Genomic DNA, 27,982 nt, shown 5'->3' with positions numbered 1-27,982 from the left:
ATGGGTCAATAATCTGCCTAGCCCAGACACGTCGGTTGGTACACACAGACCCAGAGCCCACTCACCGGAACCCGGATCCACTGTTTCCCGTGTTCCGTAGGCCGTAGCTTCCACGAAACCGCGATTCCAGTCTAAACCTGCCCAAACGGAATACTCAGTTTCCCCGGTCAACACGTGTCGATAAGACCAACCACTCCACCCGTTCACTTTTGAACGCGTGGCTCTCCGGTCCCCTTCACGGCAACCAAAGCATCGAACCACACATCATTGCCACTCTCTTACTCCAGAATTAAAAAAGCCAGCGCAGACCTTGCTTGGTCGCCTTCGTAAATTTGTGAAACACCAGTGCAATACAGTAAATTCAACCCCCGGTATAACTGCAAATCCACGTCGGTCAAAATCTCAACCCGCCCACGCTCCTCAGATGGTTCCAAACCTCACGCGACGTCACGTGACGTACCGGAACCTCTCTATAAATACACGCTCCCCCTTGCTTTGCAAAATATAGCATTTCTTCTCCGATAACAAAATTTTCAGAAAATCAAGAAATTAAATAATTTTTTTTTCTTTCACAATTTTCAATTTTCTCCTTCTCTTTCTTTTTCTGAGGGAAAAAAATGGTGACGGCGATTTTCCGATCGCAGGATTGCCTTCGAGGTAGGTTCCGCAACGAAGCTCTAACCCTAACCCTCTCCCCCCGCTCCGGATCACGACGGAGCCCCAATTTCTCTAACCCTAACCCTAATTCCACCCCCAACCATGGCTCCACCGCCAATATTCATCAATCTCGCCGCCGGAAGAGGAGTCCGATGGCGGTTCAGTCCAATCAGCACGACCGACCTCGCGATCGGTACGCTGATCACTCCGTTGTTGCGAAGGCGCCGGTTAAAAACCTTGTGACGGGACAGGTCAAGATCCTGAGGCGCGGTGAGGTTTTGAACCCGGAGAAGAGCAACCGAGGGCTAAGAGTGGTTGCTAGCGACGATTGCAAGCAGAAGGCGAATAAGGAAAACGATCCGGATTTGGTTTTGGGATCCACGGACCGTTTGGGACCCGACCCGGAGACCGTGCAGAAGCAGATTAAGGCTGCGGAGTTCAAGGTCATGGACGCGATTTATGCTGGATCGAGCGTTTTCTACGCGTCTCCGCCTCCGAGCTCGGTGCCGCTGCCTGCTTTTTTGGGAAGGAACGGCACCGCAACGAGCGATCTCCGCCGGCTGCTGCGGCTCGATTTGGTGTGAGCGATGGTGATTTAGCAAGGCTGCCTGCTTGAATCGTTTGATCGAAAAGTTAAATGAATCCGAAATTCCGAAAATCGTTGAAGGTTGTTCTATTAGTTGGTAATGATTGTTCGCTTTGCTTCCTTTATTTTTTCAAGAGGAAAGTTGATTTGAGTGCGAGCAAATGATGATAAGATTAGGGCAAATATCTTGCTAGGGTTTGTGCAAATTAAAGGAAGAAGATTAGTAGGAAAGTTTGTGTGTTTGGTGCCTTGTATAGTTTACTTAGTGTGCAAGAAATGTTTACGAGGTTGGATGAAAAGAGAAGTATATAGAGAGAAATATTATATGATGCAGTAGTAATCATCAAAGAATAAAATGTTGTGCTTAATCTCTTGCCAATCATTCTGTGTTTTTTATCTGGATTTGCACGAGTTTTTCCTGTTTAGAAATGGTGTCGAAATATGTGAGTAGCCGGTTGTTTGCCTGTATTGGTAGGTTTACCGGCTACTCGCAGCCGGTTGTCTGCCTGTGTTGGGCAGCCCGGGAAACTTGTTGTCTGCCTGTAATGGGCAGCCCGTCAAACCGAATATAACTAGCCGGTTGTCCCCATGTATCGGGGAGAATGTTCAGCTACTCATCCTGATATTTGGGTAGCAATTCTCCGCTGTCTATTGGGCAGATAGACCGACTACTTGCAACCCGCAATATGTGAGGAGCTGGTTGCCTGCGTCAACCGGCCTGCAACAACTGCCCGCCAGTATTGGGCTGATTTTCCGCTACTCAAATCCCACAACTGATATGTGAGTAGACAGTTTCCACTGTATGCAGATCGACGGGCTATACTCATCCCAATACAGATTGTTCGGCTACTTAAATCCCGTATCAGATGTGAGTAGCTGGTTGTCCGCCTTGGGCAGATTGACCAGCTGGTTGTCCGCCTTGGGCAGATCGACCGGCTACTCACATCTCGTAATTTCCTTGCAATGGAGAAAACCCCGTTGGGAGTAATGTAGGTGCCCGGAAATTTCATATATATAGACATTGATTCAAGGGAAATAGGCTAGTTGGCTACTTCTACTCAATATATTTTTGGTTGGTTTGAAAGTTCATTTAAAATGATTAAAACTGCTTTTTTAAGGACAAAAGTTGAGTTTATTCACTTGCATTTTTACTGAGGATTAATTCAAAAATATTTTGACCAAACGCTTTCAGTTATTTTAAAAGCCTTTAAAACTGAATTGTAACGATCATCTGCTTTATTTATACATCATTATGCTCTAAAATATCTCAAACTGTTGAATCGTTTTGCCTGACATTAACGGAGTCGTCAGCTTCAGGATACTCTTCCGGCATTATCCTCTTCCAGAACCAGTGCTTTCTCCACATCAGTATCATCTCTTCGATTGGAATCCCCTTGGTTTCGGGAAGAAACAGGTAAACAAAGACGCTCATGATAGTAATCCATCCCGCGAAGAAGAGGAAGATCCCGAATTTGAGCGCGCACAGGAGGGAGAGAAACGACTGGGCGATGATGAAGGTGAACAGAAGGTTCACAGACACTGTAATGCTTTGTCCAGCTGATCGGGTTTCTAGAGGGAAGATCTCGCTTGGCACTGTCCACCCGAGAGGACCCCATGAATACCCGAAAGCTATCACGAAGAGGCAAATCACCGCCACCACCAGTACTGAGAATCCTTTCGATAGTTCTTGATTGTCCCCGAACTTGAGCCCCAAGATTACTGCGACTATGACCTGTTTCGCGTTGAAGAGAAGAATAATAAGCGTTTATAAAGCGTTTTTAGAACTTTCAATTAGTTTTTCTAATTGAATTGTAATGAAGTTTACCTGGCATACAATCATTTGTATTCCACCAGTAATGAGCAGAACCCTTCGTCCCAGTTTGTCAACTGCTGCGATAGATAGCAGCGTAGACGTGACAAGAACTGCTCCGGTTAAAGCAGAGGAGTACAGAGCAGCATTTCCCCCGAACCCCATACTTTGAAACAACACGGGAGCGTAGAACAGAATCGAATTTATCCCCGTGAGGATCTGGAATGTCGGCATGAAGATTGCCATAACGAGCTGAGGCCTGTTCCTTCGCTCGAGGATGTTTCTGAACGGGTGCTTTATTGCATTGGCAAACTCGCTTGCATCCATCATGTCCTGAAACTCTGCGCTGACATTTTTGGTTCCTCTAATTCTCTCCAAAACTTTTCTTCCTTCGTCTTTACATCCTCGTTCGATCAAGCTATTTGGTGTCTCGGGTAGAAATATTCCTCCGACTGTCATTGCTGCAGCTGGTACTAGAGCCAGCCCTAGCGAGAGCCTCCACCCCCATGGCTCGAGTTTTTGAGTTCCGTAGTTTATCATGTTTGCTGTGAAGATCCCAAGCGTAGTTGCTAACTGAAACATCATGTTTAAGGCTCCTCGAAGATGCGTTGGCGCTATTTCTGAAAGATATAGCGGAATAGCCTTCAAGACAAATAAGCAAGCAGAAGAAATCAGTTGTATTCGAACATTTTGTTGACAGAAGTAAGTCATTGCCTTCTGTGAATTAGTTACCTGATTTCCAAATCCGATACCAACGCCAAGCATGATCCGACCTAAGAGAAGCATGGCCAAATTCTCAGCTGAAGCGTTTAGAGTTGCTCCAACGAGGAAACTGACTCCGCCACAGATTATACTTCCTCGGCGTCCATAATTTCTTGTGACCGGAGAAGCCACAAAAGATGCAACTAAACCGGCGAGGTACAGCGAAGAGGTAAACGCTGCAAGACCCTGGTTATCATACTTGCAGTAGTTATTTTCCCGGGCATGCGTCTTGTTTTTGTACACTGTCTTGAAGAATTTCTTAAGAAATCCGTCCATCGACGTAACCCCGCCTAACGACAGTTAAAACCAAACATTTAGAAGAGATTCTTCAGTAAGATTTCTGCTTCCATATTTCACACACATACAGGCACAATCATACATGTTACCGATTTTATGACCGTCTGAAAACTTCCCTACAACGGTGATGACACCGTGGCGGTATTCCAACGACACTATGATCGTACCTTAAATCAATCACACAATGCTATGTGGGAAAGTTAAAAATACATGACAATACGTGATTGACTTAAGATACTGTCATAAGTATCATTCTGACATTTGTAAGTTACAATAAGAATGTGTTCTCCCTTTACTACTCTTTTTTTTAGAAAAGAAACTTAAGTGCAACTAATTGTATATCCGTTTTTTTTGTGCTTATCTCTCTCCTCGATCCTTCTTCTCACCCGTGAGGAGAGAGATAAGCACAAGCAGATATACACCCTGTTGCACCCATATTTTTTTTTCCATTTTCAGCTACCCAAAATTTATGATACCATGTAAGAAAGCTGAACTTTTCACCACTAACTTTGCTTTCATGTCATAATTCCCTAATTCTTTCGTTCAACGACTCGGTAGATTACCTCATGAAACCCTGAAAAAGGCAAAAGACCAAAGAGCTAGCCAACAAAAATGTGAAAGGTTACCTGAAATTCCGATATCATAACCGAAAAGCGAGCCGCCGACGGCGGCAACAATGCAGGCAACGATGACATAAGGGGTGAGCCTCCCTTGGTACTGCTGTGCCCTCTCCTTGGCCACACCGGTCGGCGCGAACGACCCTCCCGCCATTTCCAAGCAGAGAGGAGCTAGCTCCTGCTACGAGACACAAGAAAGAGAGAGAAAAAAAAGGAAAAAAAAGAAAAAATAAAAAAAGAGAATTCTCAACTTTCTGGGAAAGAAGGAGGATCCACATCCATATTTTTATAGCTGCTCTTTGTTTCTTTGCAAAGTGAAATTGGTGACATATCTAACCTTAAATTTATCCTTGAAACCACGATGTTATACGTTAATTTAATCTAAATTATAAAAAGGAGATTCAATCCATATCATGGATCCTCCTTGTACTGCTATTCCCTCTCTTTATTTAGATTTTTTTTCTCTTGAATGGTCTGAATTTTGGAATATATTGATTTCAGACACAAAGATCCAAGGATTTCGACTGATAAATTCATATCAACCAGGCTGAAACTTGATCAGATAGAGACAGGTCTCCCTTCACATTTATGATGAGTCAATGATGTCCATTTTTTCTTGATTTGCAATTTTCCACTTGAACTGACTTTGTTGCATGTTTTTGGTTTTATATTTGGGGAAAGGGATCCTCTCTGGATCCTTTCACATAATCTTTTTCATCAAATAATCTGGATCTTTCAAATTTGATCAAATGATTACAAACAGAAACCAACTCTAAAAGTTATAATAACTTTAGTCGTTAGATCAAATTTTAATGACTTAAATTGTTCAATAAGAAGGATTAGGTGGAAGAGATCTGGAGGAGATCTCTTGATGCATGTTCTCAAATATTGTCTTCTCTGTTTGGAACTTGGTTGTACTAAAGTATGGTGCTTTGGATTACACGTAACACATGAAAAAGGAAAAGATAAGAAAGATGTAAGACAGAGAGGGCTTCTGTTTTGGGTAGTGGAGCGCGATAACATCGTATACGCAGTTCATATGTTACATAATATGTATATTTAGTGATACTAATACTATAGCAGTGTGTTTTTTTTATCTTTTAAGGCTTCTAGTGCGGTTTCGTGATTTTTTATGATGGATTGGAAGAATTTTTATTAATATTTCGTCAAATCAGATTTATGTGTATACATAGTTATAGAGAAAGAAATTAAGTTGCAGATACTTTAACTTCTTTTGTAGATAATTATGCTTATAATTGGTGGTCTATGATTCCAAATTTTATAACCTTTGCTCATTCTTGTGACATTTCGTTTTGTCCTTATTTCCGTTTTCGTTGATTGTTTCTATCTTTGCGGTCTTGGCATAGTCCCCCGCCTTTATCTTTTTCGTTTACTTTCATTTGTTGTCAACAAAATTGTTGGAGGAGGGACGAGAAGAGAGTTTCTGGATGTAAAGGTCCTCACATCTTTGAAAGAGAATAAGTGCCTTGCATGCGACCATTGCCGAATAACTAATCTCAACTAATCTTTCTTTATTTGAAATGATATCCTATAACTTCTTGTATAAATCCACATCTTATAGCCAATTCACATATTATAACATTTGAACTGGTTAAATTAGATAATCGTATTTCAGGACCATACATACTAAATCCACAGTCCTATAACCACTTCACATATTATACCACTTACATCAATTATACCAAATGATCCTATCAATACAATACAACAATTTCTCGTCCTGCTGACGGTTTCAGGTTTGAATGATTGTTGTTGGTGAGTACGATCATTGAATGATTGTTGTGGGAGTGACAAAATATTATACTTTATTTGCTTTATGGGGTCAAGTCAACATCCGCTGTAAGGGCAACGTGTGTGGATGATTGACACTTAAGGAGAGAGAGATTAAGGTGCCAACAGGACCCTTTCTGGATCCTTTTGTAAGGATATTGAGAATTTATGAATCGTGTCTATTTATTTACATCATATGATTAATTTTTATTAAGTATTATTTATGTTTAATTTTAAATAAATAATTTTAAAATAATTTTTGATCGCACGATATACGATGAATGAACACGATTCATGAATCTCTGAAATTCTCACAAAGAGGATCCAACGAGGATCCAGATTCATTAAGGTGGAAGCTGAAATGTGGTAGTGGGTTTGGAAAAAAAAAATGTGGTAGTGGGTAGAAAACGTGGGGACGCCGGAGTTAATCTTGTTTGTGTTTGATTAATTCTTGTGGAATATCCCGGTCATTCTGGTCCTAGTATTGCAAGGCAATCATAAGTGGTAGGAAAAAAAATATGAAGCAAAATGATGCATGAAAATATTAGGCAATCTTTAAAAGCAACTGCAAAGTTTTTCTTTAATTCTCTTATTTTGAAAACTGGTTAGGATACATGCATATATTTAATATATTTGTTATTTAACAATTAGATACATTTATGTTAGCGTGAGTCAATATTAGGAAAAATAGGGAATGTAAATAATAGGAGTCCTTTATTAAGTAGGTTTGTGTATATGTTTTTTGTTTCCTTGTAAAGCTATGATAGCACATGTATATATTTCAAAACAAGTAATAGAAGAAATATTCCCGTAAAAGTTCTATTTGGTATCAAGAGCCAAAACCCTAGTTTTTTTTTCTTTTCCGCTGTGCTTGGTTGACCTTATTTCTGCAAATCTTCTGCAGAAAACAGGTTGCCGTGTGGGTGTGGTGCTGCGGTGTGTATTGTTGCCGTGTGGGTGTGTGCTGCTGCTGTGTGTGCAGACTGTGTGTGTGCAGTCTGCTGCTGTATACTGCTATGCAGCCAATACCTTGCTGCTGCCGTGCGAGTTGTGGACAGATTGCTGGGGTTTCTGCAAATTGCTGGGTTTTCTGCAACTTGGGGCTGCTGCCGTGCAGGTTGTGTACGAATCAGAATTGGTTATCCGTTTCTCTGCACAGTTTTTTGTCTGTGTGGTGTGGTTGCGTGTACGTAGTATTGTGTTGTTTTTTGGGTTGATTTGGTGATTTGGTGAGCAACACCGAATGGATTCAGAAGGCAGTGGCGTGATGCGGTTAGAGGGCAGTAACTCAACCAATAATCAAGTCGTGAATCCTATCGTTATTCAGAGTGATGCGTCTGCCCCAATACCGTGAAGTTAAATGGATCAAACTATCCTCTTTGGTCCAAGGTTTTGGAAATGCACATCGCTGGACGCGGTAGGAAGGGCTTTGTGACTGGGAATACCAAGGAGCCGGCTGAGGCTAGTGCTGAGTATGAGACGTGGGAGACAGGGAATGCAATAGTAAAAGGGTGGTTGATCAACTCCATGGAACCTACTATTATGGGTTTTTTCATTCACCTACGTACTGCTAAAGAAGTGTGGGAAGAGGTAGCTCGGACCTACTATGATGGGTCAGATATTTCTCAGATTTATGAATTAAAGGTGAAATCATTCAGACTCCGTCAAGAGGGTCGGCCAGTTGGTGTGTATTATGCTGATCTCAAGTCCGTTTGGCAGGAGTTAGATCAGCGGAGACCAATCCAGATGGTATGTGCTGTGGATCTCAAGACGCTTCGAGAAGAAATTCAGATTGATCGTGTGTACGCTTTTTTGGCGGGATTGGATGATGTGTTTGATAAAGTGCGTAGTGATATTTTACGTACTCAACCTTTACCTTCTGTTGAGGAGGTGTTTTCTGTTGTTCGACGTGAAGCTCAACGACATGCTACCATGATGGGTGGAAGTAACAATCAAGGAGGGTTGCCGTCCATGGCAATGATATCTCGGCCGGCTGGTACAAATCGTTCTAGTAATTATTCTAATCAATCTTTAAATTCTCGTCCCTTCAACCGCGAAAATAAAGATGATTTGAAGTGTAATTTCTGTGGACAAACCCGTCATACTGAAGATACATGCTTTACTAAGCATGGAGTGCCTGATTGGTTCCCAGAGTTAAAGAAAAAATTGCGTGCCAAGGAGCGTGGAGTAACCGGGTCCAGTGGAGGCTGTGCCTCCCTTGCTGCGGCTACACCCACTGTTCAGGAAGCCGTGCCTAGCCCCAGTGCCTCTGGTCAGAATTTGTTGACTCGTACTCAGGGTGCCTCGTCGTCCGACACAGGTACCATGGGACATGTTCTCTTAGCCTCCGAGAAACAGCACCATACAGGTTGGATTCTGGACTCTGGGGCAACGGATCATATGACATATGATAAAAATATGTTTCAATACATGACTACATCTCACAGGAAAAATATATCTACTGCCAATGGTACTTTGGCACCCGTGTGTGGTGCCGGCACTGTGCATCTCACCCCATCACTTCCCTTACATCATTGCTTGCTTGTTCCGTCTTTATCCCATCACCTATTATCCATACCACAGGTTACTGAACAATTGGATTGTGTTGTTCTAATGTATCCGTCTTTTTGTCTACTCCAGGATATTCAGACCAAGGAGATAATTGGGCGTGGCACTAAGAGAGAGGGGTTGTACTACGTGGATGACGTCGTTTCTGGAAGAGCAAATGCAGTTCGCGCGTCCCGGTCTAGTAATTTACAAGCAGTGTGGTTGTTGCATCGTTGGTTAGGCCATGCATCTTTTGGGTATTTAAGGCATATGTTACCTAGTTTATTTAGTGGAATAAATGAATCAGACTTACATTGTGAAGTATGTATTCTTGCTAAAAGCCATCGTGCTTCTTTTCCGCCTAGTATGAATAAAAGAGCTTTACCGTTTGAACTTGTGCACTCTGATGTTTGGGGGCCATCTCCGGTTGTTACTTCTTCTGGGATTAAGTGGTTTGTTACGTTTGTTGATGATTGCACTCGTATGACGTGGCTATATGTGTTACAAAATAAGAGTGATGTTGGTATGGTATTTCGGAATTTTTCTCAAATGCTTCGGACCCAATACTTCTCTGTGATTAAAGTTCTTCGTTCTGATAATGGTGGTGAATATATTAATCGTGAGTTGTCAGAGTTTCTTGGTGATCAAGGCATTCTCCATGAAACAACTTGCCCCTATACTCCACAGCAAAATGGGGTGGCTGAAAGGAAAAATCGCCATATCTTAGAAACGGCACGTGCACTACTTCTGGGTGCTTCTGTTCCTAAGGTTTTTTGGCCTGAAGCTGTTACTTATGCCGTCTACGTGATTAATCGTATGCCCTCTCGGGTGGTTCAGTTTCAAACTCCGTTTCATGTCCTCACTCAACTTGTTCCTGTGGTGTCTTCTCATACTCTCCAACCCCGGGTCTTTGGGTGTGTGGTGTACGTGCATATTCAGAAAATTCATCGCACTAAGTTGGATCCGTGTGCACTTCGCTGTGTGTTTGTTGGTTTCTCCTCTCACCAAAAAGGATATAAATGTTATCACCCTGCGACTCGTCATATGTATGTTACCATGGATGTGACCTTCTCTGAATCCGAGTATTTTTATGCGCCCGTATCTTCATCTTCAGATCCCCAGGGGGAGAGCTCTAGTGATGATCTGAAATGGTTGGACTTGGAAGGAATCCCTGTGGTTGATGCCGTGCATAATGGGGCAGTGATTATACATGCCGAGAATGATAAATCTGCAATTGTTGCCGATAGCAGCATGCAGTCAGGACCGGTTCCAGATGAGAGTGATCCCGCGAGTGATAAATCTCCAACAGTCACCGAGAGCAGCATGCAGTCAGGACAGGTTGTTGACGAGCCTACTAATGTACCCCCTTCTCTCTCTAGCTCCACAGTGCTGCCCAATGAATCTTCTCTGGATATACCTGAGGTAAGTATTGTGGATGATTATGTAACTAATACAAGTAATGATGTAAATACATATAAGCTGCCACCGAGACAAAATCGGGGTGTGCCTCCTAACAGGTTTTCTCCGGAAGGCAAAGTGAAGTATCCAATAGCCAACTATGTCTCATGCAATGGTCTTGCACCAGAGCGCAAGACTTTGGTGGACAATATGGAGGCTACTCGAGTACCAACCCGTGTGGAGGAGGCTCTAAAGGATCAAAAATGGGCAAACGCAATGGATGAAGAAATGTTGGCGCTACAGAAGAATAATACCTGGGAGGTGACGTCTTTACCAGAGGGAAAAAAAACAGTTGGCTGTCGTTGGGTGTTCACTGTCAAATACAAAGCCAATGGATCAATCGACAGGTACAAAGCAAGGTTGGTAGCTAAAGGATACACCCAAACATATGGTGTAGATTATCAAGAAACGTTCTCTCCAGTTGCCAAGATGAATACGGTACGAGTTCTGATATCTTTAGCTGCTAATATGAACAGGCTATTAAAACAGTTTGATGTGAAAAATGCCTTTCTTCATGGGAACTTGGAGGAAGAAGTATATATGGATTTTCCTCCTGGGTACAGTGCTGGTAGAAGTACCGGAGTATGTCGGTTGCGTAAGTCTCTTTATGGGCTTAAGCAATCGCCTCGTGCGTGGTTTGATAGGTTTACTCAAGTCATGAAAAAGATTGGGTATTACCAAAGTCATTCTGATCATACATTGTTTGTCAAACGGAGACAGGAAAAAGTGACGGCCCTAATCATCTATGTAGATGACATGATTATTACTGGGGATGATTGTGATGAGATTTCTAGGCTGCAGAGAAATCTTGCGGCTGAGTTTGAAATGAAGAACCTAGGGGATTTGAAGTATTTTCTTGGAGTCGAAGTTGCTCGATCGTCGAAAGGTATTTTCTTGTCACAACGTAAGTATGTTTTGGATTTGTTAAAAGAAACTGGTATGTTGGGATGTAAGCCAGTTGATACTCCTATTGTTGAAAAACATCATCTATGTTTGGATCCGAATCAGAAATCAGTTGATAAGGGGAGATATCAGAGACTTGTAGGGAGACTAATTTATTTGGCTCATACACGTCCAGATATTGCCTATGCAGTAAGTGTAGTAAGTCAATTTATGCATTCACCGAGTGAAGATCATATGGCTGCTGTTATGCGTATCTTAGCTTATTTAAAGTCTGCACCTGGAAAAGGAGTTCTCTATCGGAAGCATGGACATTTAAGGATTGAGGGGTTCACGGATGCTGATTGGGCAGGAAGTGTAGGTGACAGACGGTCTACTTCGGGATACTTTACTTTTGTAGGAGGAAATTTGGTTACATGGAGAAGTAAAAAACAGAAGGTAGTATCAAGATCCTCGGCTGAGGCCGAGTATCGAGGAATGGCTCACGGCATTTGTGAGATTCTCTGGCTTCGAAAGCTTCTTGAGGGGCTTGGGTTCAAGCCAAAGGAAACCATGAGACTATACTGTGATAATAAGTCAGCAAGAGATATAGCTGATAATCCGGTACAGCATGATAGGACAAAACATGTGGAAGTTGATCGACATTTTATTAAAGAGAAGCTTGAAAGGAAGATTGTGTCAATACCTTTTGTGAAGTCAGAGGAGCAACTTGCAGACGTTCTAACTCATGCAGTATGTAGTCGAAGGTTTGATGACTCACTTGTCAAGTTGGGCATGTGTGATATCTATGCACCAACTTGAGGGGGAGTGTTAGCGTGAGTCAATATTAGGAAAAATAGGGAATGTAAATAATAGGAGTCCTTTATTAAGTAGGTTTGTGTATATGTTTTTTGTTTCCTTGTAAAGCTATGATAGCACATGTATATATTTCAAAACAAGTAATAGAAGAAATATTCCCGTAAAAGTTCTATTATTTATATATATGATATTATCTTTTTTAGGTCGCATACCTGATTGTTAAATGTTTAATGTATTAAGTATATATATGCAAGTACCGTAGAAAAGTTTTGAAAGTTGAATTTTCTAAACATGTGATTAGTTGATTTAATGGTATCTGATCTTCATTTGATTAGAAAAGTTTTCAAGTTTGCTCGTGGATATGCAAAAATGATATATAGTTGTAATGATTTCGATACTAAATTGTGACCAGTTGTAACTTTTATTAAATGGGTTTAACTTGTTTATAAAATTATATTTGTAAACATAGAGCAAGTTATAACTCACAACAACTTTTTTATTTTTCAGAATATTAGACCCAAGTATAGAATACAAGAATTCTTGTTCGTCATATCCTTAATTATGCACCTAATTTTTTATTCACCTGGTTCATGCTGTGACGATCCATTCAAGAATTTGAGATGCTTTTTGCTTTTACTGAACTTCAGTGTGAGTGGATGATAAAAATAAAATGATACTTGCAAATTTGTCATATCTTCTTACTTATCAAGAAAAACAAGAAAAAGAAAAGCATTCACCATCTCATTTGATTTGTGTTGGTTGATTAGGTTTCCAAATATGAGAAGGTTAGGTTTTTACTCAATATTATAATTAATGAACTCAGCAGCCAAGTCTTTTCCATAATTAATTAGCAGGAAGTATATATGCATAATGTTGCGTGCTGGTGTGATACTCTATGGGGTCCATTCCTTAAAAAAAAATAAAAATAAAAAATAAAAAAGAAAAAAAAATGCCCTAGAAAGATCTCATTTATCAAGGTAATATATATAAATAAAATTTTTTCTTACCGTCGAGGTTCTCTAAAAAAAAATACAACTGAACAAATTTATGTAATTCTCAAGGAGTTAAAATTTTCTACTCATTCTTAGTGAAAAAGAAGTAGCTTGCTTGTAGTTGATAGTTAATCTCAGGATCTTAGTTATTCTTTTTGCCATGTGTAGAAAGAAGTCTTCTACCATTATAGTCTAGCAACTAAACCTTATGCACAACTCGACTTGCTTAATCCATTATCATCTTTTGAATACACAAAAAAAAAAAAAAAAAAACGAATGGATTTCTAATTATTTAATATCCTTACTCTTGGTCTTATCCAGTGGTTCATGCCATATATGATATGTTGAGCTGTGTGTGAGCCACACATTGATCACTTGGTGAGTTGTCTGGCTTCTGCAAATTGAGGTTCTTTATTTTTTTTTTCTTTATTGTTAATTTGTGAAAGGTTAAGTTCAACTCTGACAAGTTCGATATAAAATTATAAATAACTAGTTTTGTGGCTAATGGTCGTATGAATATATCATGCATATACATATACATATATACACACGCAATGAATGCATAGAGCACAAATACAAAAAGAAAACATGTTGCAAGCGACTCAGACGTAGCTGAATTGGTTAACAGCATTCACTCTTTACCCCTGTATGCTTAGATCGCGGCTCTTATGTGAGAACTTGCTGATGAGACATATTTTACATGTTTTTTCTTCAGTCCCCGATCACCTTCCTAAGATTCCACCTCAAAATATACCACTCAAGAATCCCCTACAAGGCAAAGAAAACAGTTAAAACAGCATAGCAGAACATTGTACCTACAAACTTCTGCAAGTATTTGAACGTTTAATTTCTTACCAAAATCCTACGGCTTTCTTGCTTTCATTTCTGCAAAAGTTTGATCGAAATGAAAACGTTAGGTCAGGGAAATGCCAGTCTTTCAAATTAAACGAAATCAACGGACATATAATCTTTAACGAGAGAGTTACCTAGGCTTTCCTTCAAATGCATCGTTCACTTCATCAATACTCGGCTTTTCGGGGAATGTAGACAATATTACGTACTTTTCTTTCCCGTAAGGATCTTCCACCCTCTTGTACAGTTCATAGCGATACGGGTAAGAAAACCTAAAACATGAGGAGACAAGTGATGAGAACACTTAAACATGTCAACCAACATAAGATCGTAACGTTTCAGGCACATTGCAGGAGACTAATAACATAATTGACCCATTTTCTTGCGTTGCAAGCTAGTACATTTGCAGATTCCCTGGATGCAAGTTTTTTTTAACTTTCCGACGTGAGACAATTCTTCACGACCTCAAACACATGTATTTATGAGTGTGCGAGAGAAGTAAATGGAAGTAGTGGAGTAGAAAGTCGCGCTAAGCTTACCGGAGAGCACCCATAATTGGATACTGGGTTCCTGCATAATAGAGAAGCCGAAAGAAATAGCAATTTTCGAATGATGAAGCATACTCCAATCTCTTGTCGCGTCCCATGGTCTATAGAACGAGACATAGTCAAGAAACTGATCGGTTTCTATGAATTTAATTCAAGTCGAGAGTTCTTCACTTACTTGCATGATTCCACTCGAACCGGGTAAATCCTGAAATTTAAAAATGTCATCAGTATGTCCACTTAAAGAGAAGAAATTTCTTAGCGTTGCTTAACACTTGCAGCTCTAAGCAATCCCGAGCACAAATCATTCATCAGATGTAGCATAGAAACTAAACCTTGAGCCTAGGATTGATAAGAATTACTGGTCGGTTCCCGGCAGCATCAGTCATGGCTCTTAGATCCTGTAAATTTAAGCAAAGGGCTCTTAATAACAACAGAAGGGTAGAAAGAAAGCCATGTCAAGTACAATTTTGCTCCCTACGAATATAGTCGTGGAGTCTTCGACCCTCGAGATATATATACTTACATCAATAATACAATTCCCAACAGCATTTTGAGGAGCTACTAAGATAAACAGGTCATCTTGCTCTTCTACCTCTTTGCCACCTGCTCTTGATATGTAGAAATGTTGCGTTGATGTATACATTTTTCGTGAATTTATAATGGAAGATCATGAATCTAATGTCTCAAGTCAAGTCGGATAATGTAATATACTGAAGTAAAATGAACATCGACTGTTTAGCAGACGGATGCGTAACATTTCTGTACCTATAGAACCAATGTTAATGAACGTCCCCATAGCTTCGTATTCACCCCAGTCCATGAACTCCAAGATTTTTCGAGTACCAGCAAGCTGTAATGGCATTCCAGCAAGAGCGCCTTCCCCCATCGAGCCTTGAACACAAACCTGACAAGGAAAATTTTGAATGAATGCAAGCAAAGCTTAAATCATCATTGGTCACTAATCTAAACCACCAGGATCAAATTACCTTGACATGTTTCCCATCATCGGCAAATGAAAGAGCAATAGTTCGAACAAGTTCCGTTAAGGTTCCTATTCGATAAACATCCTGTTGATCATAAGATATAGTCAACTCCAAACAGATTTAAGAAAACTAAGGTATATGCCCCCCTTACCATTTCTGGGTTCAGCTCCGGAATATTGATCTCTACCTGCCAATTTGGAAATAAGATGTGTACTTTAACATGCCTTTCGAGACCAATGGTTTTATATATGATCATAGATGCACCGTAAGTAGAAATGACCGGTAGGAAACCTTTAGTCGAGTTCTTCCATCATTTATTGCTCTTTTTGTGGCCTGCAGCACATCCTCATAGAAATATTTCCTGATTTCTCGAGAATGTGGAACGTTATTCAATTTAGTAGGAATTCCCCTCCAGTTATCCTGTAAAATTGTGAAAGAAGAATTAAACGGAACCATAGCATATTACTTATCTGGATTAACGATGGCTGATTCGATAGCTAAACAGTCACGCTGAATTAACTAAACATATACCTCAACTGAAGACGGATTTGAGCTACTCCAACTTTTTCCTAGTGCAGAGAGAGAGAGAGAGAGAGATCGAATTTCAGTATGATTTTACTAGGTCACTGCTCTCTTCAAACTTTAGATGCATATAAAAATCATCATGCAAGATTGAAATTTGAAAACTCATTTAGGTAAAAGTAACGTGACCGAAAACAGAATAAGACTCAGTTCCAAGTATTATTCATTTAAGTCAGCGAAACTCATACAATGTGCTTCAGATTCTGAAAAGATTTACCTAATTTGATCTTGGTTTCTTTATCTTTCTGCACTTGCGATAGTATAGAGTCTATTACTTCGAAAACAACATCCTTCGAATGGTTTCCATCGATCTGTGTTTCAAACGATATAGTGTAAAGCGTAAAGTTGTTTACACAGATTCATATACAACAATGGTAAAAGGAAAAATGATATACAAGATGTCAATTAACAAACACCTTTTTCATGATATTCGAGTATGTGGCTGAGATTGAATCTGCATTTTTCTTGTATATTTCAAGACGCGACTTCACCTAGACGGCAAACAGAATAAGCTCAAAAGATTTTGAGGCACTAATTGAGTTTAACTGCTCCAAAGTTTTGCCACATAACATATGAAATCGCTCACAAGTTACCGGAAATTAGAAATTAGAAATTCAAGATGTTCAAATCATACTTTTTCCTCGGTGTCATCAGGACGAGTAATAAGTCTTGCTTTAATCTCCTCAGTCTCCGGAGGGAAACTTTTTATATGGTAGATCTTCCCTGTAACTGGGTCTAGCCTTCTTCCAACACATCTGTCGATTAGAGTTTCATCAGGAACCTGAGTATTACGGAATAAAAACTATGTAAAGATCAATTCTATTTGTACAAAGTTCATACAGAAGGAATTGAGGTGACAAATCGAAATAACTTCTATATATTACACATACAAAACTACTTGTTTTAGAAAATGAATGATTTTCTACTCAAATGTCGCTCACAAAACTACGATTTTATGAGTTTGAATCAAATGAAACAGCTAACATACATCATCAGAAATTAAGCAAACTTAGAAGCTTTAGTCAGCTTCCTTAAAACGATGACTTAAATGCTTCTCGAAAGAAAGAATTGAATATGAAACTAGGTTACTTGCAGATAAAGTTTTGATGGCAATCGGTTAAGCAGATAACACTCGTTATATATGAGACTCACATACATCTAACACAATGTACACATCTGGTATAATCTTCAATTTTTGCAGACTTTGCGCTTGGTTAAAACTCCGCGGATACCCATCAAGAAGCCACCCTTTTTCCTTTGCATCATCGCATGATAACCGTGCTGTCACCATCTACAAAAGCAAGTGACTATGAATCTATGATACGATTACGAATAATGTGAGATTTTCAGTCATGATGAGTTGATGGAATAATACCGCTGTCACGACTTCATCGGGGACCAGACGACCGGCATTCATGAACTCTTTGGCCTTGTTTCCAATTTCTGTCCCGGATGACACTTCAGCTCTGAGAAGGTCCCCCGTTGATATGTGTACCAATCCAAACTGAAGAATGCAAGGCCTTCTATATTATAGCCCGTTTGGGACTACTTCTGTAACGGCTAAAAGAGGCTAAAAGTACATTTTGACATCAAAAGCGCTGCCTATGTTTAGCAGAAAAACTTAAAGGCGTTCAAGGGTCATAGAAGCGCCTTCTGGGAAAGCACATGGATTTTTAATAAAGATTTCAATGTGTTAATAATTAAAGCACTTCTAGCATAAAACAAGTGTTTTCTAAAGAAGCAACCCCGAACGGATCCTAAAATGGTTACCTTGTTGACAATCAATTCACATTGAGTGCCTTTGCCGGACGCCGGTGCACCGGATATCATCACCTTCAGAGGCTCTTTCAGAGAACAGTTGAGCTTCAGTCCCTGCCAAAAAACGGAGCACAAAATACACAACAAACATTGTTGATTAAGAAGAAGAGAAAATTGACATAAACATAAACACAACGTCAATGTGTTTTTTTTATTTCTCTACGTTGGATTTGTAGGTGATCCTCAAATGGGCATTGCTGTAGAGTCGCAGAGAGCAGATACGGTTCGAAGACGTTTCGAGGGAGAGAGAGGAAGAAGAAGAAGAAGAAGAGGAGAGAGAGGGAGAGGGAGAGAAAGGGAAGACAGAGGGAGAGTAGACATTGGAGGAGTGAAGAGGAGAGAGAGAGTGGAGCAACATTCTTTGTTCTTCTCTCTGTGTGTGAACGATAGGGAGGGAGGGAGAGGGAGAGGGAGGGAGGAGGCTAAGAAGTATAAGCGGCTGAAGCTAACGGAAAAACTGACACCACTAGTTCTGGTTTTCTCTGTTGAAAAAGGCTCTACTCTTTAGAGTTGGATTGACATTTTTGTCCTCCGAGCCATTTATATACGATTGCGAGCCGAAACTCTGGAATTCTCGTAATCTATAAATGCATTTAATATTTTTCGAAAAAATATTCAAATTCCAAAAAAATTTAGTTTGGATTGGAAATTTTAGCGGTGGAATTGGATACCCTGTTCAAGTTTTTTTAATGTAACGGGAATACGATTAGGTACACCAAACGTTATAATACAAGTGGTTCAAAAAAAATTTTAAGTATCCAACCACTTGTATTATAACACTTTGTGTATCATGTCGTATTGCCTTTACGTTGAAAAACATTACTATTCAAGGTCTATTAAATTTATATAGTATTGGATGAATTAGAAAAGTTGGATGCTAATGATGACAACGTTAATTTATTTCCATCAAGAAAATAAATTCTTAGGAAGAGTTCAGATGCATAAAAGTGTTTCTAATAACGTTTGACAAAAAGCAATTACTCTGTTTTTTATTAAAAAAAAAAAAATGCTAACAACATTTGAATGTCCTAGTAAAAAGTTATGGGCTAAAAGTGCTATATCAGTCATTTAGTACTACGTTAAGCGAGGGATTTTAAGTTTTACAGTTGACAAATGATCAAATTTCGCAGTTAAGAAAAGCGTTAAAGAGTATCAATTTTCGCCCTCGAAGAAGATTATACGACAATGAAAACAAATAGTCCCAAACAAAATCGGGTACTACCGTGTGCCCGGACAAACCCTTCTCAATGCAAAATTTTTAACGAGTCTCAATTTCGAGTGTGTATGTTTTTAAGGTACAAGATTCGAATCGGATTCTCCCTCTTTGAAAACTACGAACTCGTTTGAAAGTGCTTTTAAATGACTGAAACCGCTTTCAGAGAAAATATTTTTAGATTTCATACACACTTACTGCAAATAAACGTCCGTATCGAGCTATAATCGATGGTGTAATGTTCATCTTTTAAAGAATTTAGCAAAACTGGACGAAACATTGTTATTAGAACGAACTAAGTTCCCTAACACGATAAAAATGAAAAGTAACACAGGATAGAACATCTGTAAAAGTTTGCACTCTGTCTTCCACGATTGATCACCGGTAACTCTTCTTTACGTGCCGATCTTTTGAGTTGCTAAACACTCTTCAGTCCAGCTTCACCGAAGAGAACAGGTAGTGCACGAACCAGAATGAAGAGAGGAACCCGACTGTGCCTGTCGCAAGCATGATCGCCACAACCATGAGGAGCGAATACCCCAAGTAAAGAGTTGCAGAGACAGGTCCGCTCAGGCTCTTGAGATCGAATACAAGGTAGTTTACGGAGTACAGGAAAATGTATATGGCAACCGAACCAGAAGCAAAGAATGACTTCCACCACCATTTCCAGTCCTCCACACAAAGATGCATGTAGGTTAGAACCAGAGATACCTCAGCACAGACCACAACGAGAAGGATCAATACGATGAAGAGAAACCCAAACACATAATAGACACGGCCCATCCAAATGCTAGACATGATAAAGAAGAGCTCAATGAATAGGGTGCCAAAGGGGAGAGTGCCAGCCCCAAGAACCAACAGCCAGGACGGGTATTTCTGCGCAGGGATTTCCCTAGGAATTTGATTGGTTCGAACTGGGTACTCTATGTGAGGTGCCTTGGCCCCAAGGTATCCACCAACAAGAGTAAGGGGAACAGAAATGCAGAACCACAGCAAAAGGAGAATAACAAAGATAGAAAAGGGAATGGCTCCTGTGCTGTGACTACCCCACAACAGGAAATTCAAGGTGGTCAGAATCAAAAAGGCAATTCCGGGGAAGAAACAAGCAACCTTCCATGAGACCGAAACCCATCCCTTGTGATCTCCACAGCCAATTGTCCTCCAAAGACGAACAGCAACATAACCAGCTGCACCACCAAGGATCATAAAGAAAAACAGCATACCTGTAACAAGTGTTCCACGAGAAGCAGGCGACATGAACCCCAAAGCAGCAAAAAGTATGGTCACCACTGCCATCCCAAGGATCTGAACACCATCACCAACCATTATACACAACAGGGCAGGATTGCTTGGAGCACGGAAAACATCCCCTACAACAAGCTTCCAGCCAGACAGCTCCTCATTCATCTGTGCTTGCGCCTCTTTGTCAAGCTCTTCATAACGAGTAAGATCCCGCCGAACAGTTCTCAAGAAGATCACGAGGACAATTCCAGCAAGGAAAGTAATCACCATCAGAGAATTGAGAATAGAGAACCAATGGACTTTGGATCCCTCCATCTTCAAATAAGCATCCCACCGTGAGGGCCACTTGATGTCACTCTCCTCGAATTCAACCTCATATGTGAACACGACCGACTGCTTTTCATTAATTGGCATTGCCACAGTGGTGGGATCACACTGTATCTTTGCAGGGTACTTTTCATACATTTTCAACTTCTTCACAGAATCCACATTGTGCATGAAACTGCAAGGTATCACCTCAAACCCAACAATGATATAACCAGGCTCATCTGAATCTGATTTAGCAACTGCTGGGATCACCTCCGACCCATCGCCAGTACCCATCACACGTGCTACGTTGGGCTCTTCATATTTATGAACAAGCACCTTAAACTTTAAATGGTTAAACACATAGTACACATCCTTAACCTTAATTCCCACAGGATACCCAGTCCACCGCAACAAAAATCCCTCCTTCTTTGTATACCGGATCGCAGGCAAATTATCAAGAATCAGATTGACCTGATACATCTCATCAATCCTCTGCTTCAAGAGACTGAACTTATCTGCCGACAACGGACCCGTCTCACACAAGAAGATCTCAGTCTCATTGGTGTGCATCTTAAACCGATACGGAGAGCTCTCAATGCGGTCCCCCATAAGGAACTCACCGAGATTCTCGGCACTGTCCTTAACACCATCTGCGGGCTGACAAAAGGGGAGACTGTAATAGCTATAGGGCAGCTCGGTATCGATGGAAGTCAGAGAATTCACCTTCACCCCTAAGTTGCTCCCAACAAGGTACTTGTGAGGATAACTACCCGGAAGGTAAAACCCATATCCGGATTCAAAAATCAACAAAATGGTAAAAGCACAGATCGTGAATCGATGAGAAACGTCCATTCTTCGATGTTTGAGTCAGATCTGGGAGAACCCAGAAGTGAAAATACGCAACAAAAACAAAAAATCAGCACAATTTCCATATGGGTTTTCAAATTCAACCAAAATTCAATCACAAAAGCTAATCAACAACTTGCACATCAGTAAAGATCTATACACAACCAAATAAGCAGCAAAGGATATAAAAACTCCATCCTTTTGTTTTTACCCAAATGAAATGAGGAAGGATCTGCACTAACCTTTATTGGAGCATCAGACATGGACGACCTGAAGAGCGCGTTCTGAGAAGTGGAGCAGCAGAGCGAGATCTCGAAGCTCCGCAGATGCGAGTGAGAGGAGTTTGGGGTGCAAGTTTTATAAGGTTGGATTTTCAAAAGAGTGCCAAACTTTTGGCCCTTTTCTGGACAGATCTCGGCTCTCCATTTACCATTTTAATTAATTAAATTTATGTCATTTTCCTAGAATTGCCATTTTGCCTAATTTTTCTCCAGTGAGACTTATTTTATATTTTGTCACATTTATTTATTTGAGAACGTTGTTGTTAAGTCATTAACACGTCGGTTAGAGAGATTAGAAATCAAATAAAGAAACAGGTCATGTTGCATATGATTTTTGTAAAATTTGCGATAAACCGTTCAATAGTGAGACTTACCTATATTGTTTCTATCTTCTAGGCCAAGAATGCACATTATTAAATAATTGACAAGATGCTACGTTATTTAAGTCATGAAGTAAATTTAATATTCTGGTGTGACTTTGTCCAATCGGTATAAACTTCAATATTAAAACTACCAAGAATCAAACACTAGGATTCATGAGTTAGTCAATGGATTTTTTTTGTCAAGTGAGCTTGCCCGTCGGTAATTCGAAAAACATAAAACTAGTAGAACATGTAAGATATCATACATAGCCTGTAAATTAATCGTTTTCACTTTTCGATAACAGAGGATTCAAATTTGAATCCGTAAAACGATAAAAGATTATTCAAATTTAGATGCAAAAGAACGAGCAAACTTTAACAATTGGCCCAAGCCAGCATATGTGTCATTGGCCATATTTTAAACAATTTGTCCTCAGATTGTGTCGAATTAGACAAGTTGATGTTATTCTTTCATGTGCAGATGATAATTCCTATTCAACTAATAATAAACAGAAAGAAGGTGGAGAGGCAATTCCAATTTCCAGCGCCATCTAATGGAATCACAAATTTGGTGCACCATATGATTGCTTGCAAGATAATTCAGATGCAAATGGATGCAGAGTACTTCCGCGGACCACGGCTCTCGAAACCATTCCCGAAGAAGGAACCGGACAAATACTTCCCTGCCCCGGTTTCAACATCCCTTCGTGTCTCCTCATTTGGCCTATCACGTGAGGAGAGAGATGGAAAGACGGCGAACCAGGGACAGTAAAACCAGGGCAGAAAAGGTTTTCTCGTAAAGAAGACATTTAAAACTTTGTGTGGTAACCCTACCACGTTTTATTTTCAATGACGAAAGTACTACAAGTGAGCAAATATAAATTAAAATTAACTTAACCTGAGGCACCTAATCCCCTCGACTTTGGCAGCCTGACTGCAGATAGAGGGTTGACAATGCCTTGTGAATCTTTCCCCAACCCCGTGCCTTCAACAAATCCCATCTTTGCCATCATCTTCGAGCCAAATCCTTTGGTATGCCTTTCAAAAGCTCCGACTCTTTGACTCTGAGTTTGAGATCTGCTTCTTACCGGGTTACTCTTTACCGCGTTATTATTGACTGGGGGTGTCCTACTGACTAGGATCTCAATGGAGCTGGAGAACTCCACACCCAACCCAAGTGATTTAGGCCGTTGGATCACTTCAATGGGCGCAGCCATGCCCTGTCCATCTTTTCCTAATCCACCACCTTCGATATATCCCATTTTAGCCAGCATTTTCGATCCAAAACCCTTAGTGTGTACCTCAAACGAACGATATTCAGTTGACTCAGCAACAGCCTTGCCTTTGCAACTTGCGTCTATTGAGTCAACAGTTACACTTTCAGTCGCTGATTGCATTACACCACTTGACACAAATGATACCGGTGTATTAGCATATGAATCAATTTTTCCACTGCCACGTTTGGCTGAGGTCTTCGGCTTTCTTTGGCTGGGTTGTTTACATTCCGGTGTCTTAAAATCAGTTCCTTTTCCAGTTTTCCTTGACCTGCTTTTGTCTCTACCAGGCTCAACGACAGAGAAATCGGCATCCTCCATGTCAGCTCCAATCAGCTGAAATATAGAAAACAATCACTGAATTTTGCTGCACTTGCGTACGTAAAAATTCGAAGTATATAGTGATTATTTTTCAGAGCAGAATCAGAAGGGCAATGAGACACACAAAATATGAAAAACGCAGAGCCAGACCATGCAGTACACTAATTGTAACTTGTAACCATGAAATGTGATTAACCTTTTCAAGACGAAGTCTATCACTTGCCGATGGCATGCCCGTGTGTTGTGTCTGCACCACAGTCACAAACCTGGGAAAAGAAAAAACATCAACTCCATGTTTTCTTTGTATAACCATTATTAATGAAACAAACTGACTTACCTCTTCTTGCCAGATCCTTTGCAGGAACTCCTTAGGCGATAGATTCCGGCTAATCGCTGCACCTAAAATATTCAAAAGCACCAACTATCAAACAAAGGCTAACACTTGACGAACATGAAGTGCCCACAGAAAGCGCAAAAGGTAAAACTACAAGGATCGAATAAATTATAAACGTCAAATTAAGGAGATAAATCAAAATTCCATACCTGGGAACAATCCCGGGAATGCATAGGCTGAAAAGAAAACATATCTACTCCATCCAAAACAATTTGCTCCATTTTCTAAAATAGAAGAGAATAGAGCTGTAATACAATCCAACTATATGCATTGCACAATATATCCTCCATGAGTTACTGATCAGCCCACAACTTCACTGAAAACAATAAAGAAGTTTACCAAATTTATGCGCTCAAGATCAACACCTCGGCGCAGCATTCTCTCCCTACGCTTCCCAGCCATCATTTCTTTACGGTGTTTCTTTTTTTCTCCTGAATGGAAAGTCAGTCAGAACAATAACTAGCATGAAACAAAGGCATGAATGACAATCAACTGAAAATTATTAGAATATCATACAGGAATCCTGTCTCTGATATACAAACAGTCCTCAAACATTTATTAACCCATGATAAGTGGGAAAATATACCCTTGAGATCTAAGTTCATAACTATCCACTTCTCATCATATTCATCTAAAGGATACAAGGAATAGTAGAAACCATGAAAAATATGAGAAAGCTCATTTGCTTTTCTCCAACTGAAAAGACAAAGCACATAAAAGTAATAAGTTTTTAATCCGCTGATATTCATTATGAACTTGAATCAGCCAGAGCCAGATCACATCCCTTTCATGGAACAGACACATGTTAACCAAGCTAAACGTATGAAGCAAAACTGAGAAAGAAAAGCATATATTAGCAATCTTATACCAGGAAATTTCTTGAAAATTTACTACTTTGAGCTTTTGCAGGCCAGGACTGAGGAAACTTAGCAACGGGCTTCTTTTTTGTATGCTTTCTTGGATCCTTTACAAGCATTAGGTCATCTATAGCCAAAGACTGAGCACGTCTTTCATTCACATTATATTTCTTCTGTGACTGGCCCTTCTTCATACCATATTCCCTAGATGCATCCTGAAGAGCAATTCCGCCCAACTTCTGTAAAGTTTCATGAAAGCCACTCCTCTGAGAGCTATTCTTATCCGGCTCATCCAAATCCTGTTCTACCAAAAATTTGGAACTTAAAATGTTGTAACTCCCACCAATTCCCACTAAATAATCTTCTGCAACATCATCGTCTATATCTGAATCACCATCAGACATTTCTTCAGAGTCTTCACTTTCAGAGAATCCAAGTCGTTCTCCAGACTCAGAAGAGCCTGAGCTTCCCTCATACAGTGACTCTCCATTTCTTCTTCTTCTTCTTCACTTTCTTCATCAGAAATATCTTGGGTGTACAATCTCATGCCACCAATTGACAAAAAGCCTGAGTTCTTCTTGGGCGACAACATCTCTGTTGGCATCTCTTCAGCCATCTCATCGCCAACTTCACAATCCATTCTGTCATTGGCTTCCACATCTTTCTCAGAAAACTCCAAGTCAAAACATGAATCTTCTGGCTCTTCCATTTGCTTTGAGGAATCTTCAACACCACTTGGGGTTTCCCCAAGTTCCTCAGAGAACCCTAGCCCTCTATGAGAGCTTTCACCTAACACAAAACTTGAACCATAGTGATAAGTAAATTCCACTTCATTGGGACTTGACGGTTGTGTTTGGAATGCGTGAGCTGAAATTTGGGTATCCTCGTAATCAACTAAAACCAAAGGGCACGACTCGACCATATCTTTTTCTGCATCATTGCCTTCGCGTAGTTCTGAATAGAAACCCTCCTGTCCAAACCAAAGCATATCCAAACTACATGAATGTAGAACCAACGCTGCTACTTAATTGTTAACAAAAAAGAATACCCAGTGCATCAATTAATTCACATATTATCTCCATAAACATTCTCCAAGTTCACCAGTAAAGAATAAGAAAAAGGGAACCTCAAATACCCTCTGCCTGTAGCCATTTGACAAGTGCATACATTATGCTTCAAACATTGCTTGCAGCGACTTAAATTAAAAGCATACTAAAAATTTCCCCACGAACTAACTACTGTTCAAACAAAGAATAAAACCTTCCGATGAACTATAATTTACCTAAACGAGAGCATGACGATATAGTTAACTGCGTAGCTCTAGTAATATTTTCTTCACTACAAGCACAAAATGCTAGTAACTACAATTTCATCACAACTTAGAACCCAATCCATTAAATTAAATAAATTTTCAGAAACTTAATTTAAATCTCATCTTAGACAGCTAAAACTGCATTTAGCAAGACAGAGTACAAAGGAAAATTAGAAACTTTTTCACTTTTATTGAAAAAAATTAACTGCAGGAAGAAGCTTTTGAGCCAAAAGGACACACCTGAAATTCAACAGAAGGGTATTGGTATCCTATACCGGTAACATTTGATCTCCGAGAATCACTTTTCGACCCAGAAGCTGCTTTTGCTACAGATTTTGACGTAGATTTGTTGCTAGAACTCGGAGTTTTCCCTGAAATTCAAAACCCAAAACTAAATACAGCAAAAGTTTGAATCTTTTCAATCTGGAAACATATTGGCTATCTCAGCAGTTATAAGTTAAAACTGAATCAAAACATCCGTTCCGAATCCCAGTTCCCATTATTTTCCCGGAAACCAAACAAAAAATTAGCAAAGTATGATCCTTCGATAGGGATATAGGAACAACCTCGCTGATCGGTTTGAGGGGACGACCAATCGGATAAAATGCCGCCTTCCACGAACAGACCTCCTCGAAATTTGGACTTTGAGGAGGAGGACGACGACGCTCTTCTTCTGCCGCTGCTACCGTTTATGTTGCTGCTGTCGTTGATGTGGGGTCTTCTTCTTCCTCTGCCTCTTCCTCTTCCTCCAGCCATGGCTGCCCTGTTAGCTTTTGCGCTGTCGCCGCCACAGAGAGACGGAAGGTCCGATATCAGAGTTTTGGATCCGCAAACCAACGGAAGCGTGCGCGGTTCTACGCGGACTGTTGAGGAGGATGCAGTTGGAATATGCTTTAGATTAATATGATGGACATGATGCAAAAGGCTCAAGCCCAAACCAAAAGTGATTCAGGCCCAAAGCTCAAAGCATACAGTCAATGCCTATTCTATATAAGTTTGGTATAAATTGTCTTAACGAATATTCTTGTTAGTTCGAACTAAAGTTATATTGTTACAACATACTCTTGATGGAATTCATGTTTTTATAAGATTATTGAAAGCCCTATGAGGCTATTTGTATATATGATCTATTTATATTTACTATGGAGTTTAATAAACTACTTCTAATTTATTTTGAATCCTATATTTTATTTTGTATTTATTTATTCTTTGAAGGAGTACAAACGGCTGTTGTCAATTCTTGATAAACTTTCGCGCTTTCAAGAGTCAAGTTCTACTCAAGTTCAATTTCTTCACATTACTTCAAAATCGACAATGATGATCAATCAAATCAAGGCTTACTATCATTATGGGGAGTCACTTATCTAGCGGAGTTATTTATGATGGGGAGTTTTTGACAATGTGGTATAATGTACATATAAGCGCATTGTGCTCTTTTCTCTTCAACCAGGTTTTTATCCTACTGAGTTTTTTTTTTTTTGGGCAAGGTTTTAGCGAGGCAACATTATGTGCGTCCAACACCTTACCAGTGTTTCCAAAATTGTGCTCGATTTCTCTCCTTTACTTAGGTTTG

General features: G+C 40.0%; 5 protein-coding genes across 7 annotated transcripts; 1 reads left to right on the top strand and 4 right to left on the bottom strand.

Annotated features, from left to right (window-relative positions):
• Positions 1 to 501: 501 nt before the first annotated feature.
• Positions 502 to 1,622, top strand: LOC103933841. The gene has a single exon (XM_009343531.3). The coding sequence runs from the start codon at positions 618 to 620 to the stop codon at positions 1,239 to 1,241; it is 624 nt and encodes a 207-aa protein (XP_009341806.2). The 5' UTR covers positions 502 to 617; the 3' UTR covers positions 1,242 to 1,622.
• Positions 1,623 to 2,435: 813 nt separating this feature from the next.
• LOC103955942 (sugar transport protein 7) lies at positions 2,436 to 5,368 on the bottom strand. 3 transcript variants are annotated; one of them, XM_048567274.1, is made up of 5 exons: positions 5,067 to 5,368; positions 4,739 to 4,910; positions 3,786 to 4,105; positions 3,069 to 3,695; positions 2,436 to 2,975 (listed from the first exon to the last, which is right to left on the bottom strand). In XM_048567274.1, exons 2-5 carry the CDS (start codon positions 4,881 to 4,883, stop codon positions 2,511 to 2,513), a joined length of 1,557 nt encoding a protein of 518 aa, XP_048423231.1. In that variant the 5' UTR covers positions 4,884 to 4,910; positions 5,067 to 5,368; the 3' UTR covers positions 2,436 to 2,510. The 3 variants fall into 3 exon arrangements, with proteins under 3 accessions (XP_048423231.1, XP_048423232.1, XP_009366130.2); XM_048567275.1 differs by having other exon boundaries at positions 4,739 to 4,907; XM_009367855.3 differs by having other exon boundaries at positions 4,739 to 5,367.
• An 8,305-nt stretch (positions 5,369 to 13,673) lies between these two features.
• Positions 13,674 to 18,463, bottom strand: LOC103933870 (adenylate kinase 5, chloroplastic). Its single transcript, XM_009343569.3, has 19 exons — positions 18,162 to 18,463; positions 17,951 to 18,052; positions 17,556 to 17,684; positions 17,337 to 17,471; positions 16,815 to 16,961; positions 16,597 to 16,671; positions 16,398 to 16,491; positions 16,130 to 16,167; positions 15,890 to 16,018; positions 15,750 to 15,785; positions 15,602 to 15,682; positions 15,381 to 15,519; positions 15,139 to 15,218; positions 14,948 to 15,013; positions 14,791 to 14,820; positions 14,607 to 14,716; positions 14,202 to 14,339; positions 14,071 to 14,100; positions 13,674 to 13,983 (listed from the first exon to the last, which is right to left on the bottom strand). Exons 1-19 carry the CDS (start codon positions 18,354 to 18,356, stop codon positions 13,959 to 13,961), a joined length of 1,779 nt encoding a protein of 592 aa, XP_009341844.2. The 5' UTR covers positions 18,357 to 18,463; the 3' UTR covers positions 13,674 to 13,958.
• A 979-nt stretch (positions 18,464 to 19,442) lies between these two features.
• Positions 19,443 to 22,016, bottom strand: LOC103933839 (transmembrane 9 superfamily member 11-like). Its single transcript, XM_018644135.2, has 2 exons — positions 21,851 to 22,016; positions 19,443 to 21,635 (listed from the first exon to the last, which is right to left on the bottom strand). The coding sequence occupies exon 2, from the start codon at positions 21,612 to 21,614 to the stop codon at positions 19,641 to 19,643; it is 1,974 nt and encodes a 657-aa protein (XP_018499651.1). The 5' UTR covers positions 21,615 to 21,635; positions 21,851 to 22,016; the 3' UTR covers positions 19,443 to 19,640.
• Positions 22,017 to 23,059: 1,043 nt separating this feature from the next.
• On the bottom strand, positions 23,060 to 27,353 carry LOC103933875. Its single transcript, XM_048567268.1, is given in 9 exon segments — positions 23,060 to 23,861; positions 24,043 to 24,112; positions 24,184 to 24,245; positions 24,390 to 24,464; positions 24,580 to 24,674; positions 25,111 to 25,579; positions 25,582 to 26,067; positions 26,650 to 26,780; positions 26,976 to 27,353. Coding segments are annotated over 9 exon segments (2,295 nt in total). The 5' UTR covers positions 27,166 to 27,353; the 3' UTR covers positions 23,060 to 23,144.
• Between the last annotated feature and the right edge of the window lie 629 nt (positions 27,354 to 27,982).

Source organism: the organism of the source record quoted next, unplaced genomic scaffold (assembly GCF_019419815.1).
Source record: "Pyrus x bretschneideri cultivar Hongxiangsu unplaced genomic scaffold, Pyrus_bretschneideri_v1 Contig44, whole genome shotgun sequence".
Taxonomy (NCBI): Eukaryota; Viridiplantae; Streptophyta; class Magnoliopsida; order Rosales; family Rosaceae; genus Pyrus; species Pyrus x bretschneideri.
The sequence above is the reverse complement of the archived record's forward strand: the minus strand, read 5'-3'. Positions and strand labels throughout refer to the sequence as shown.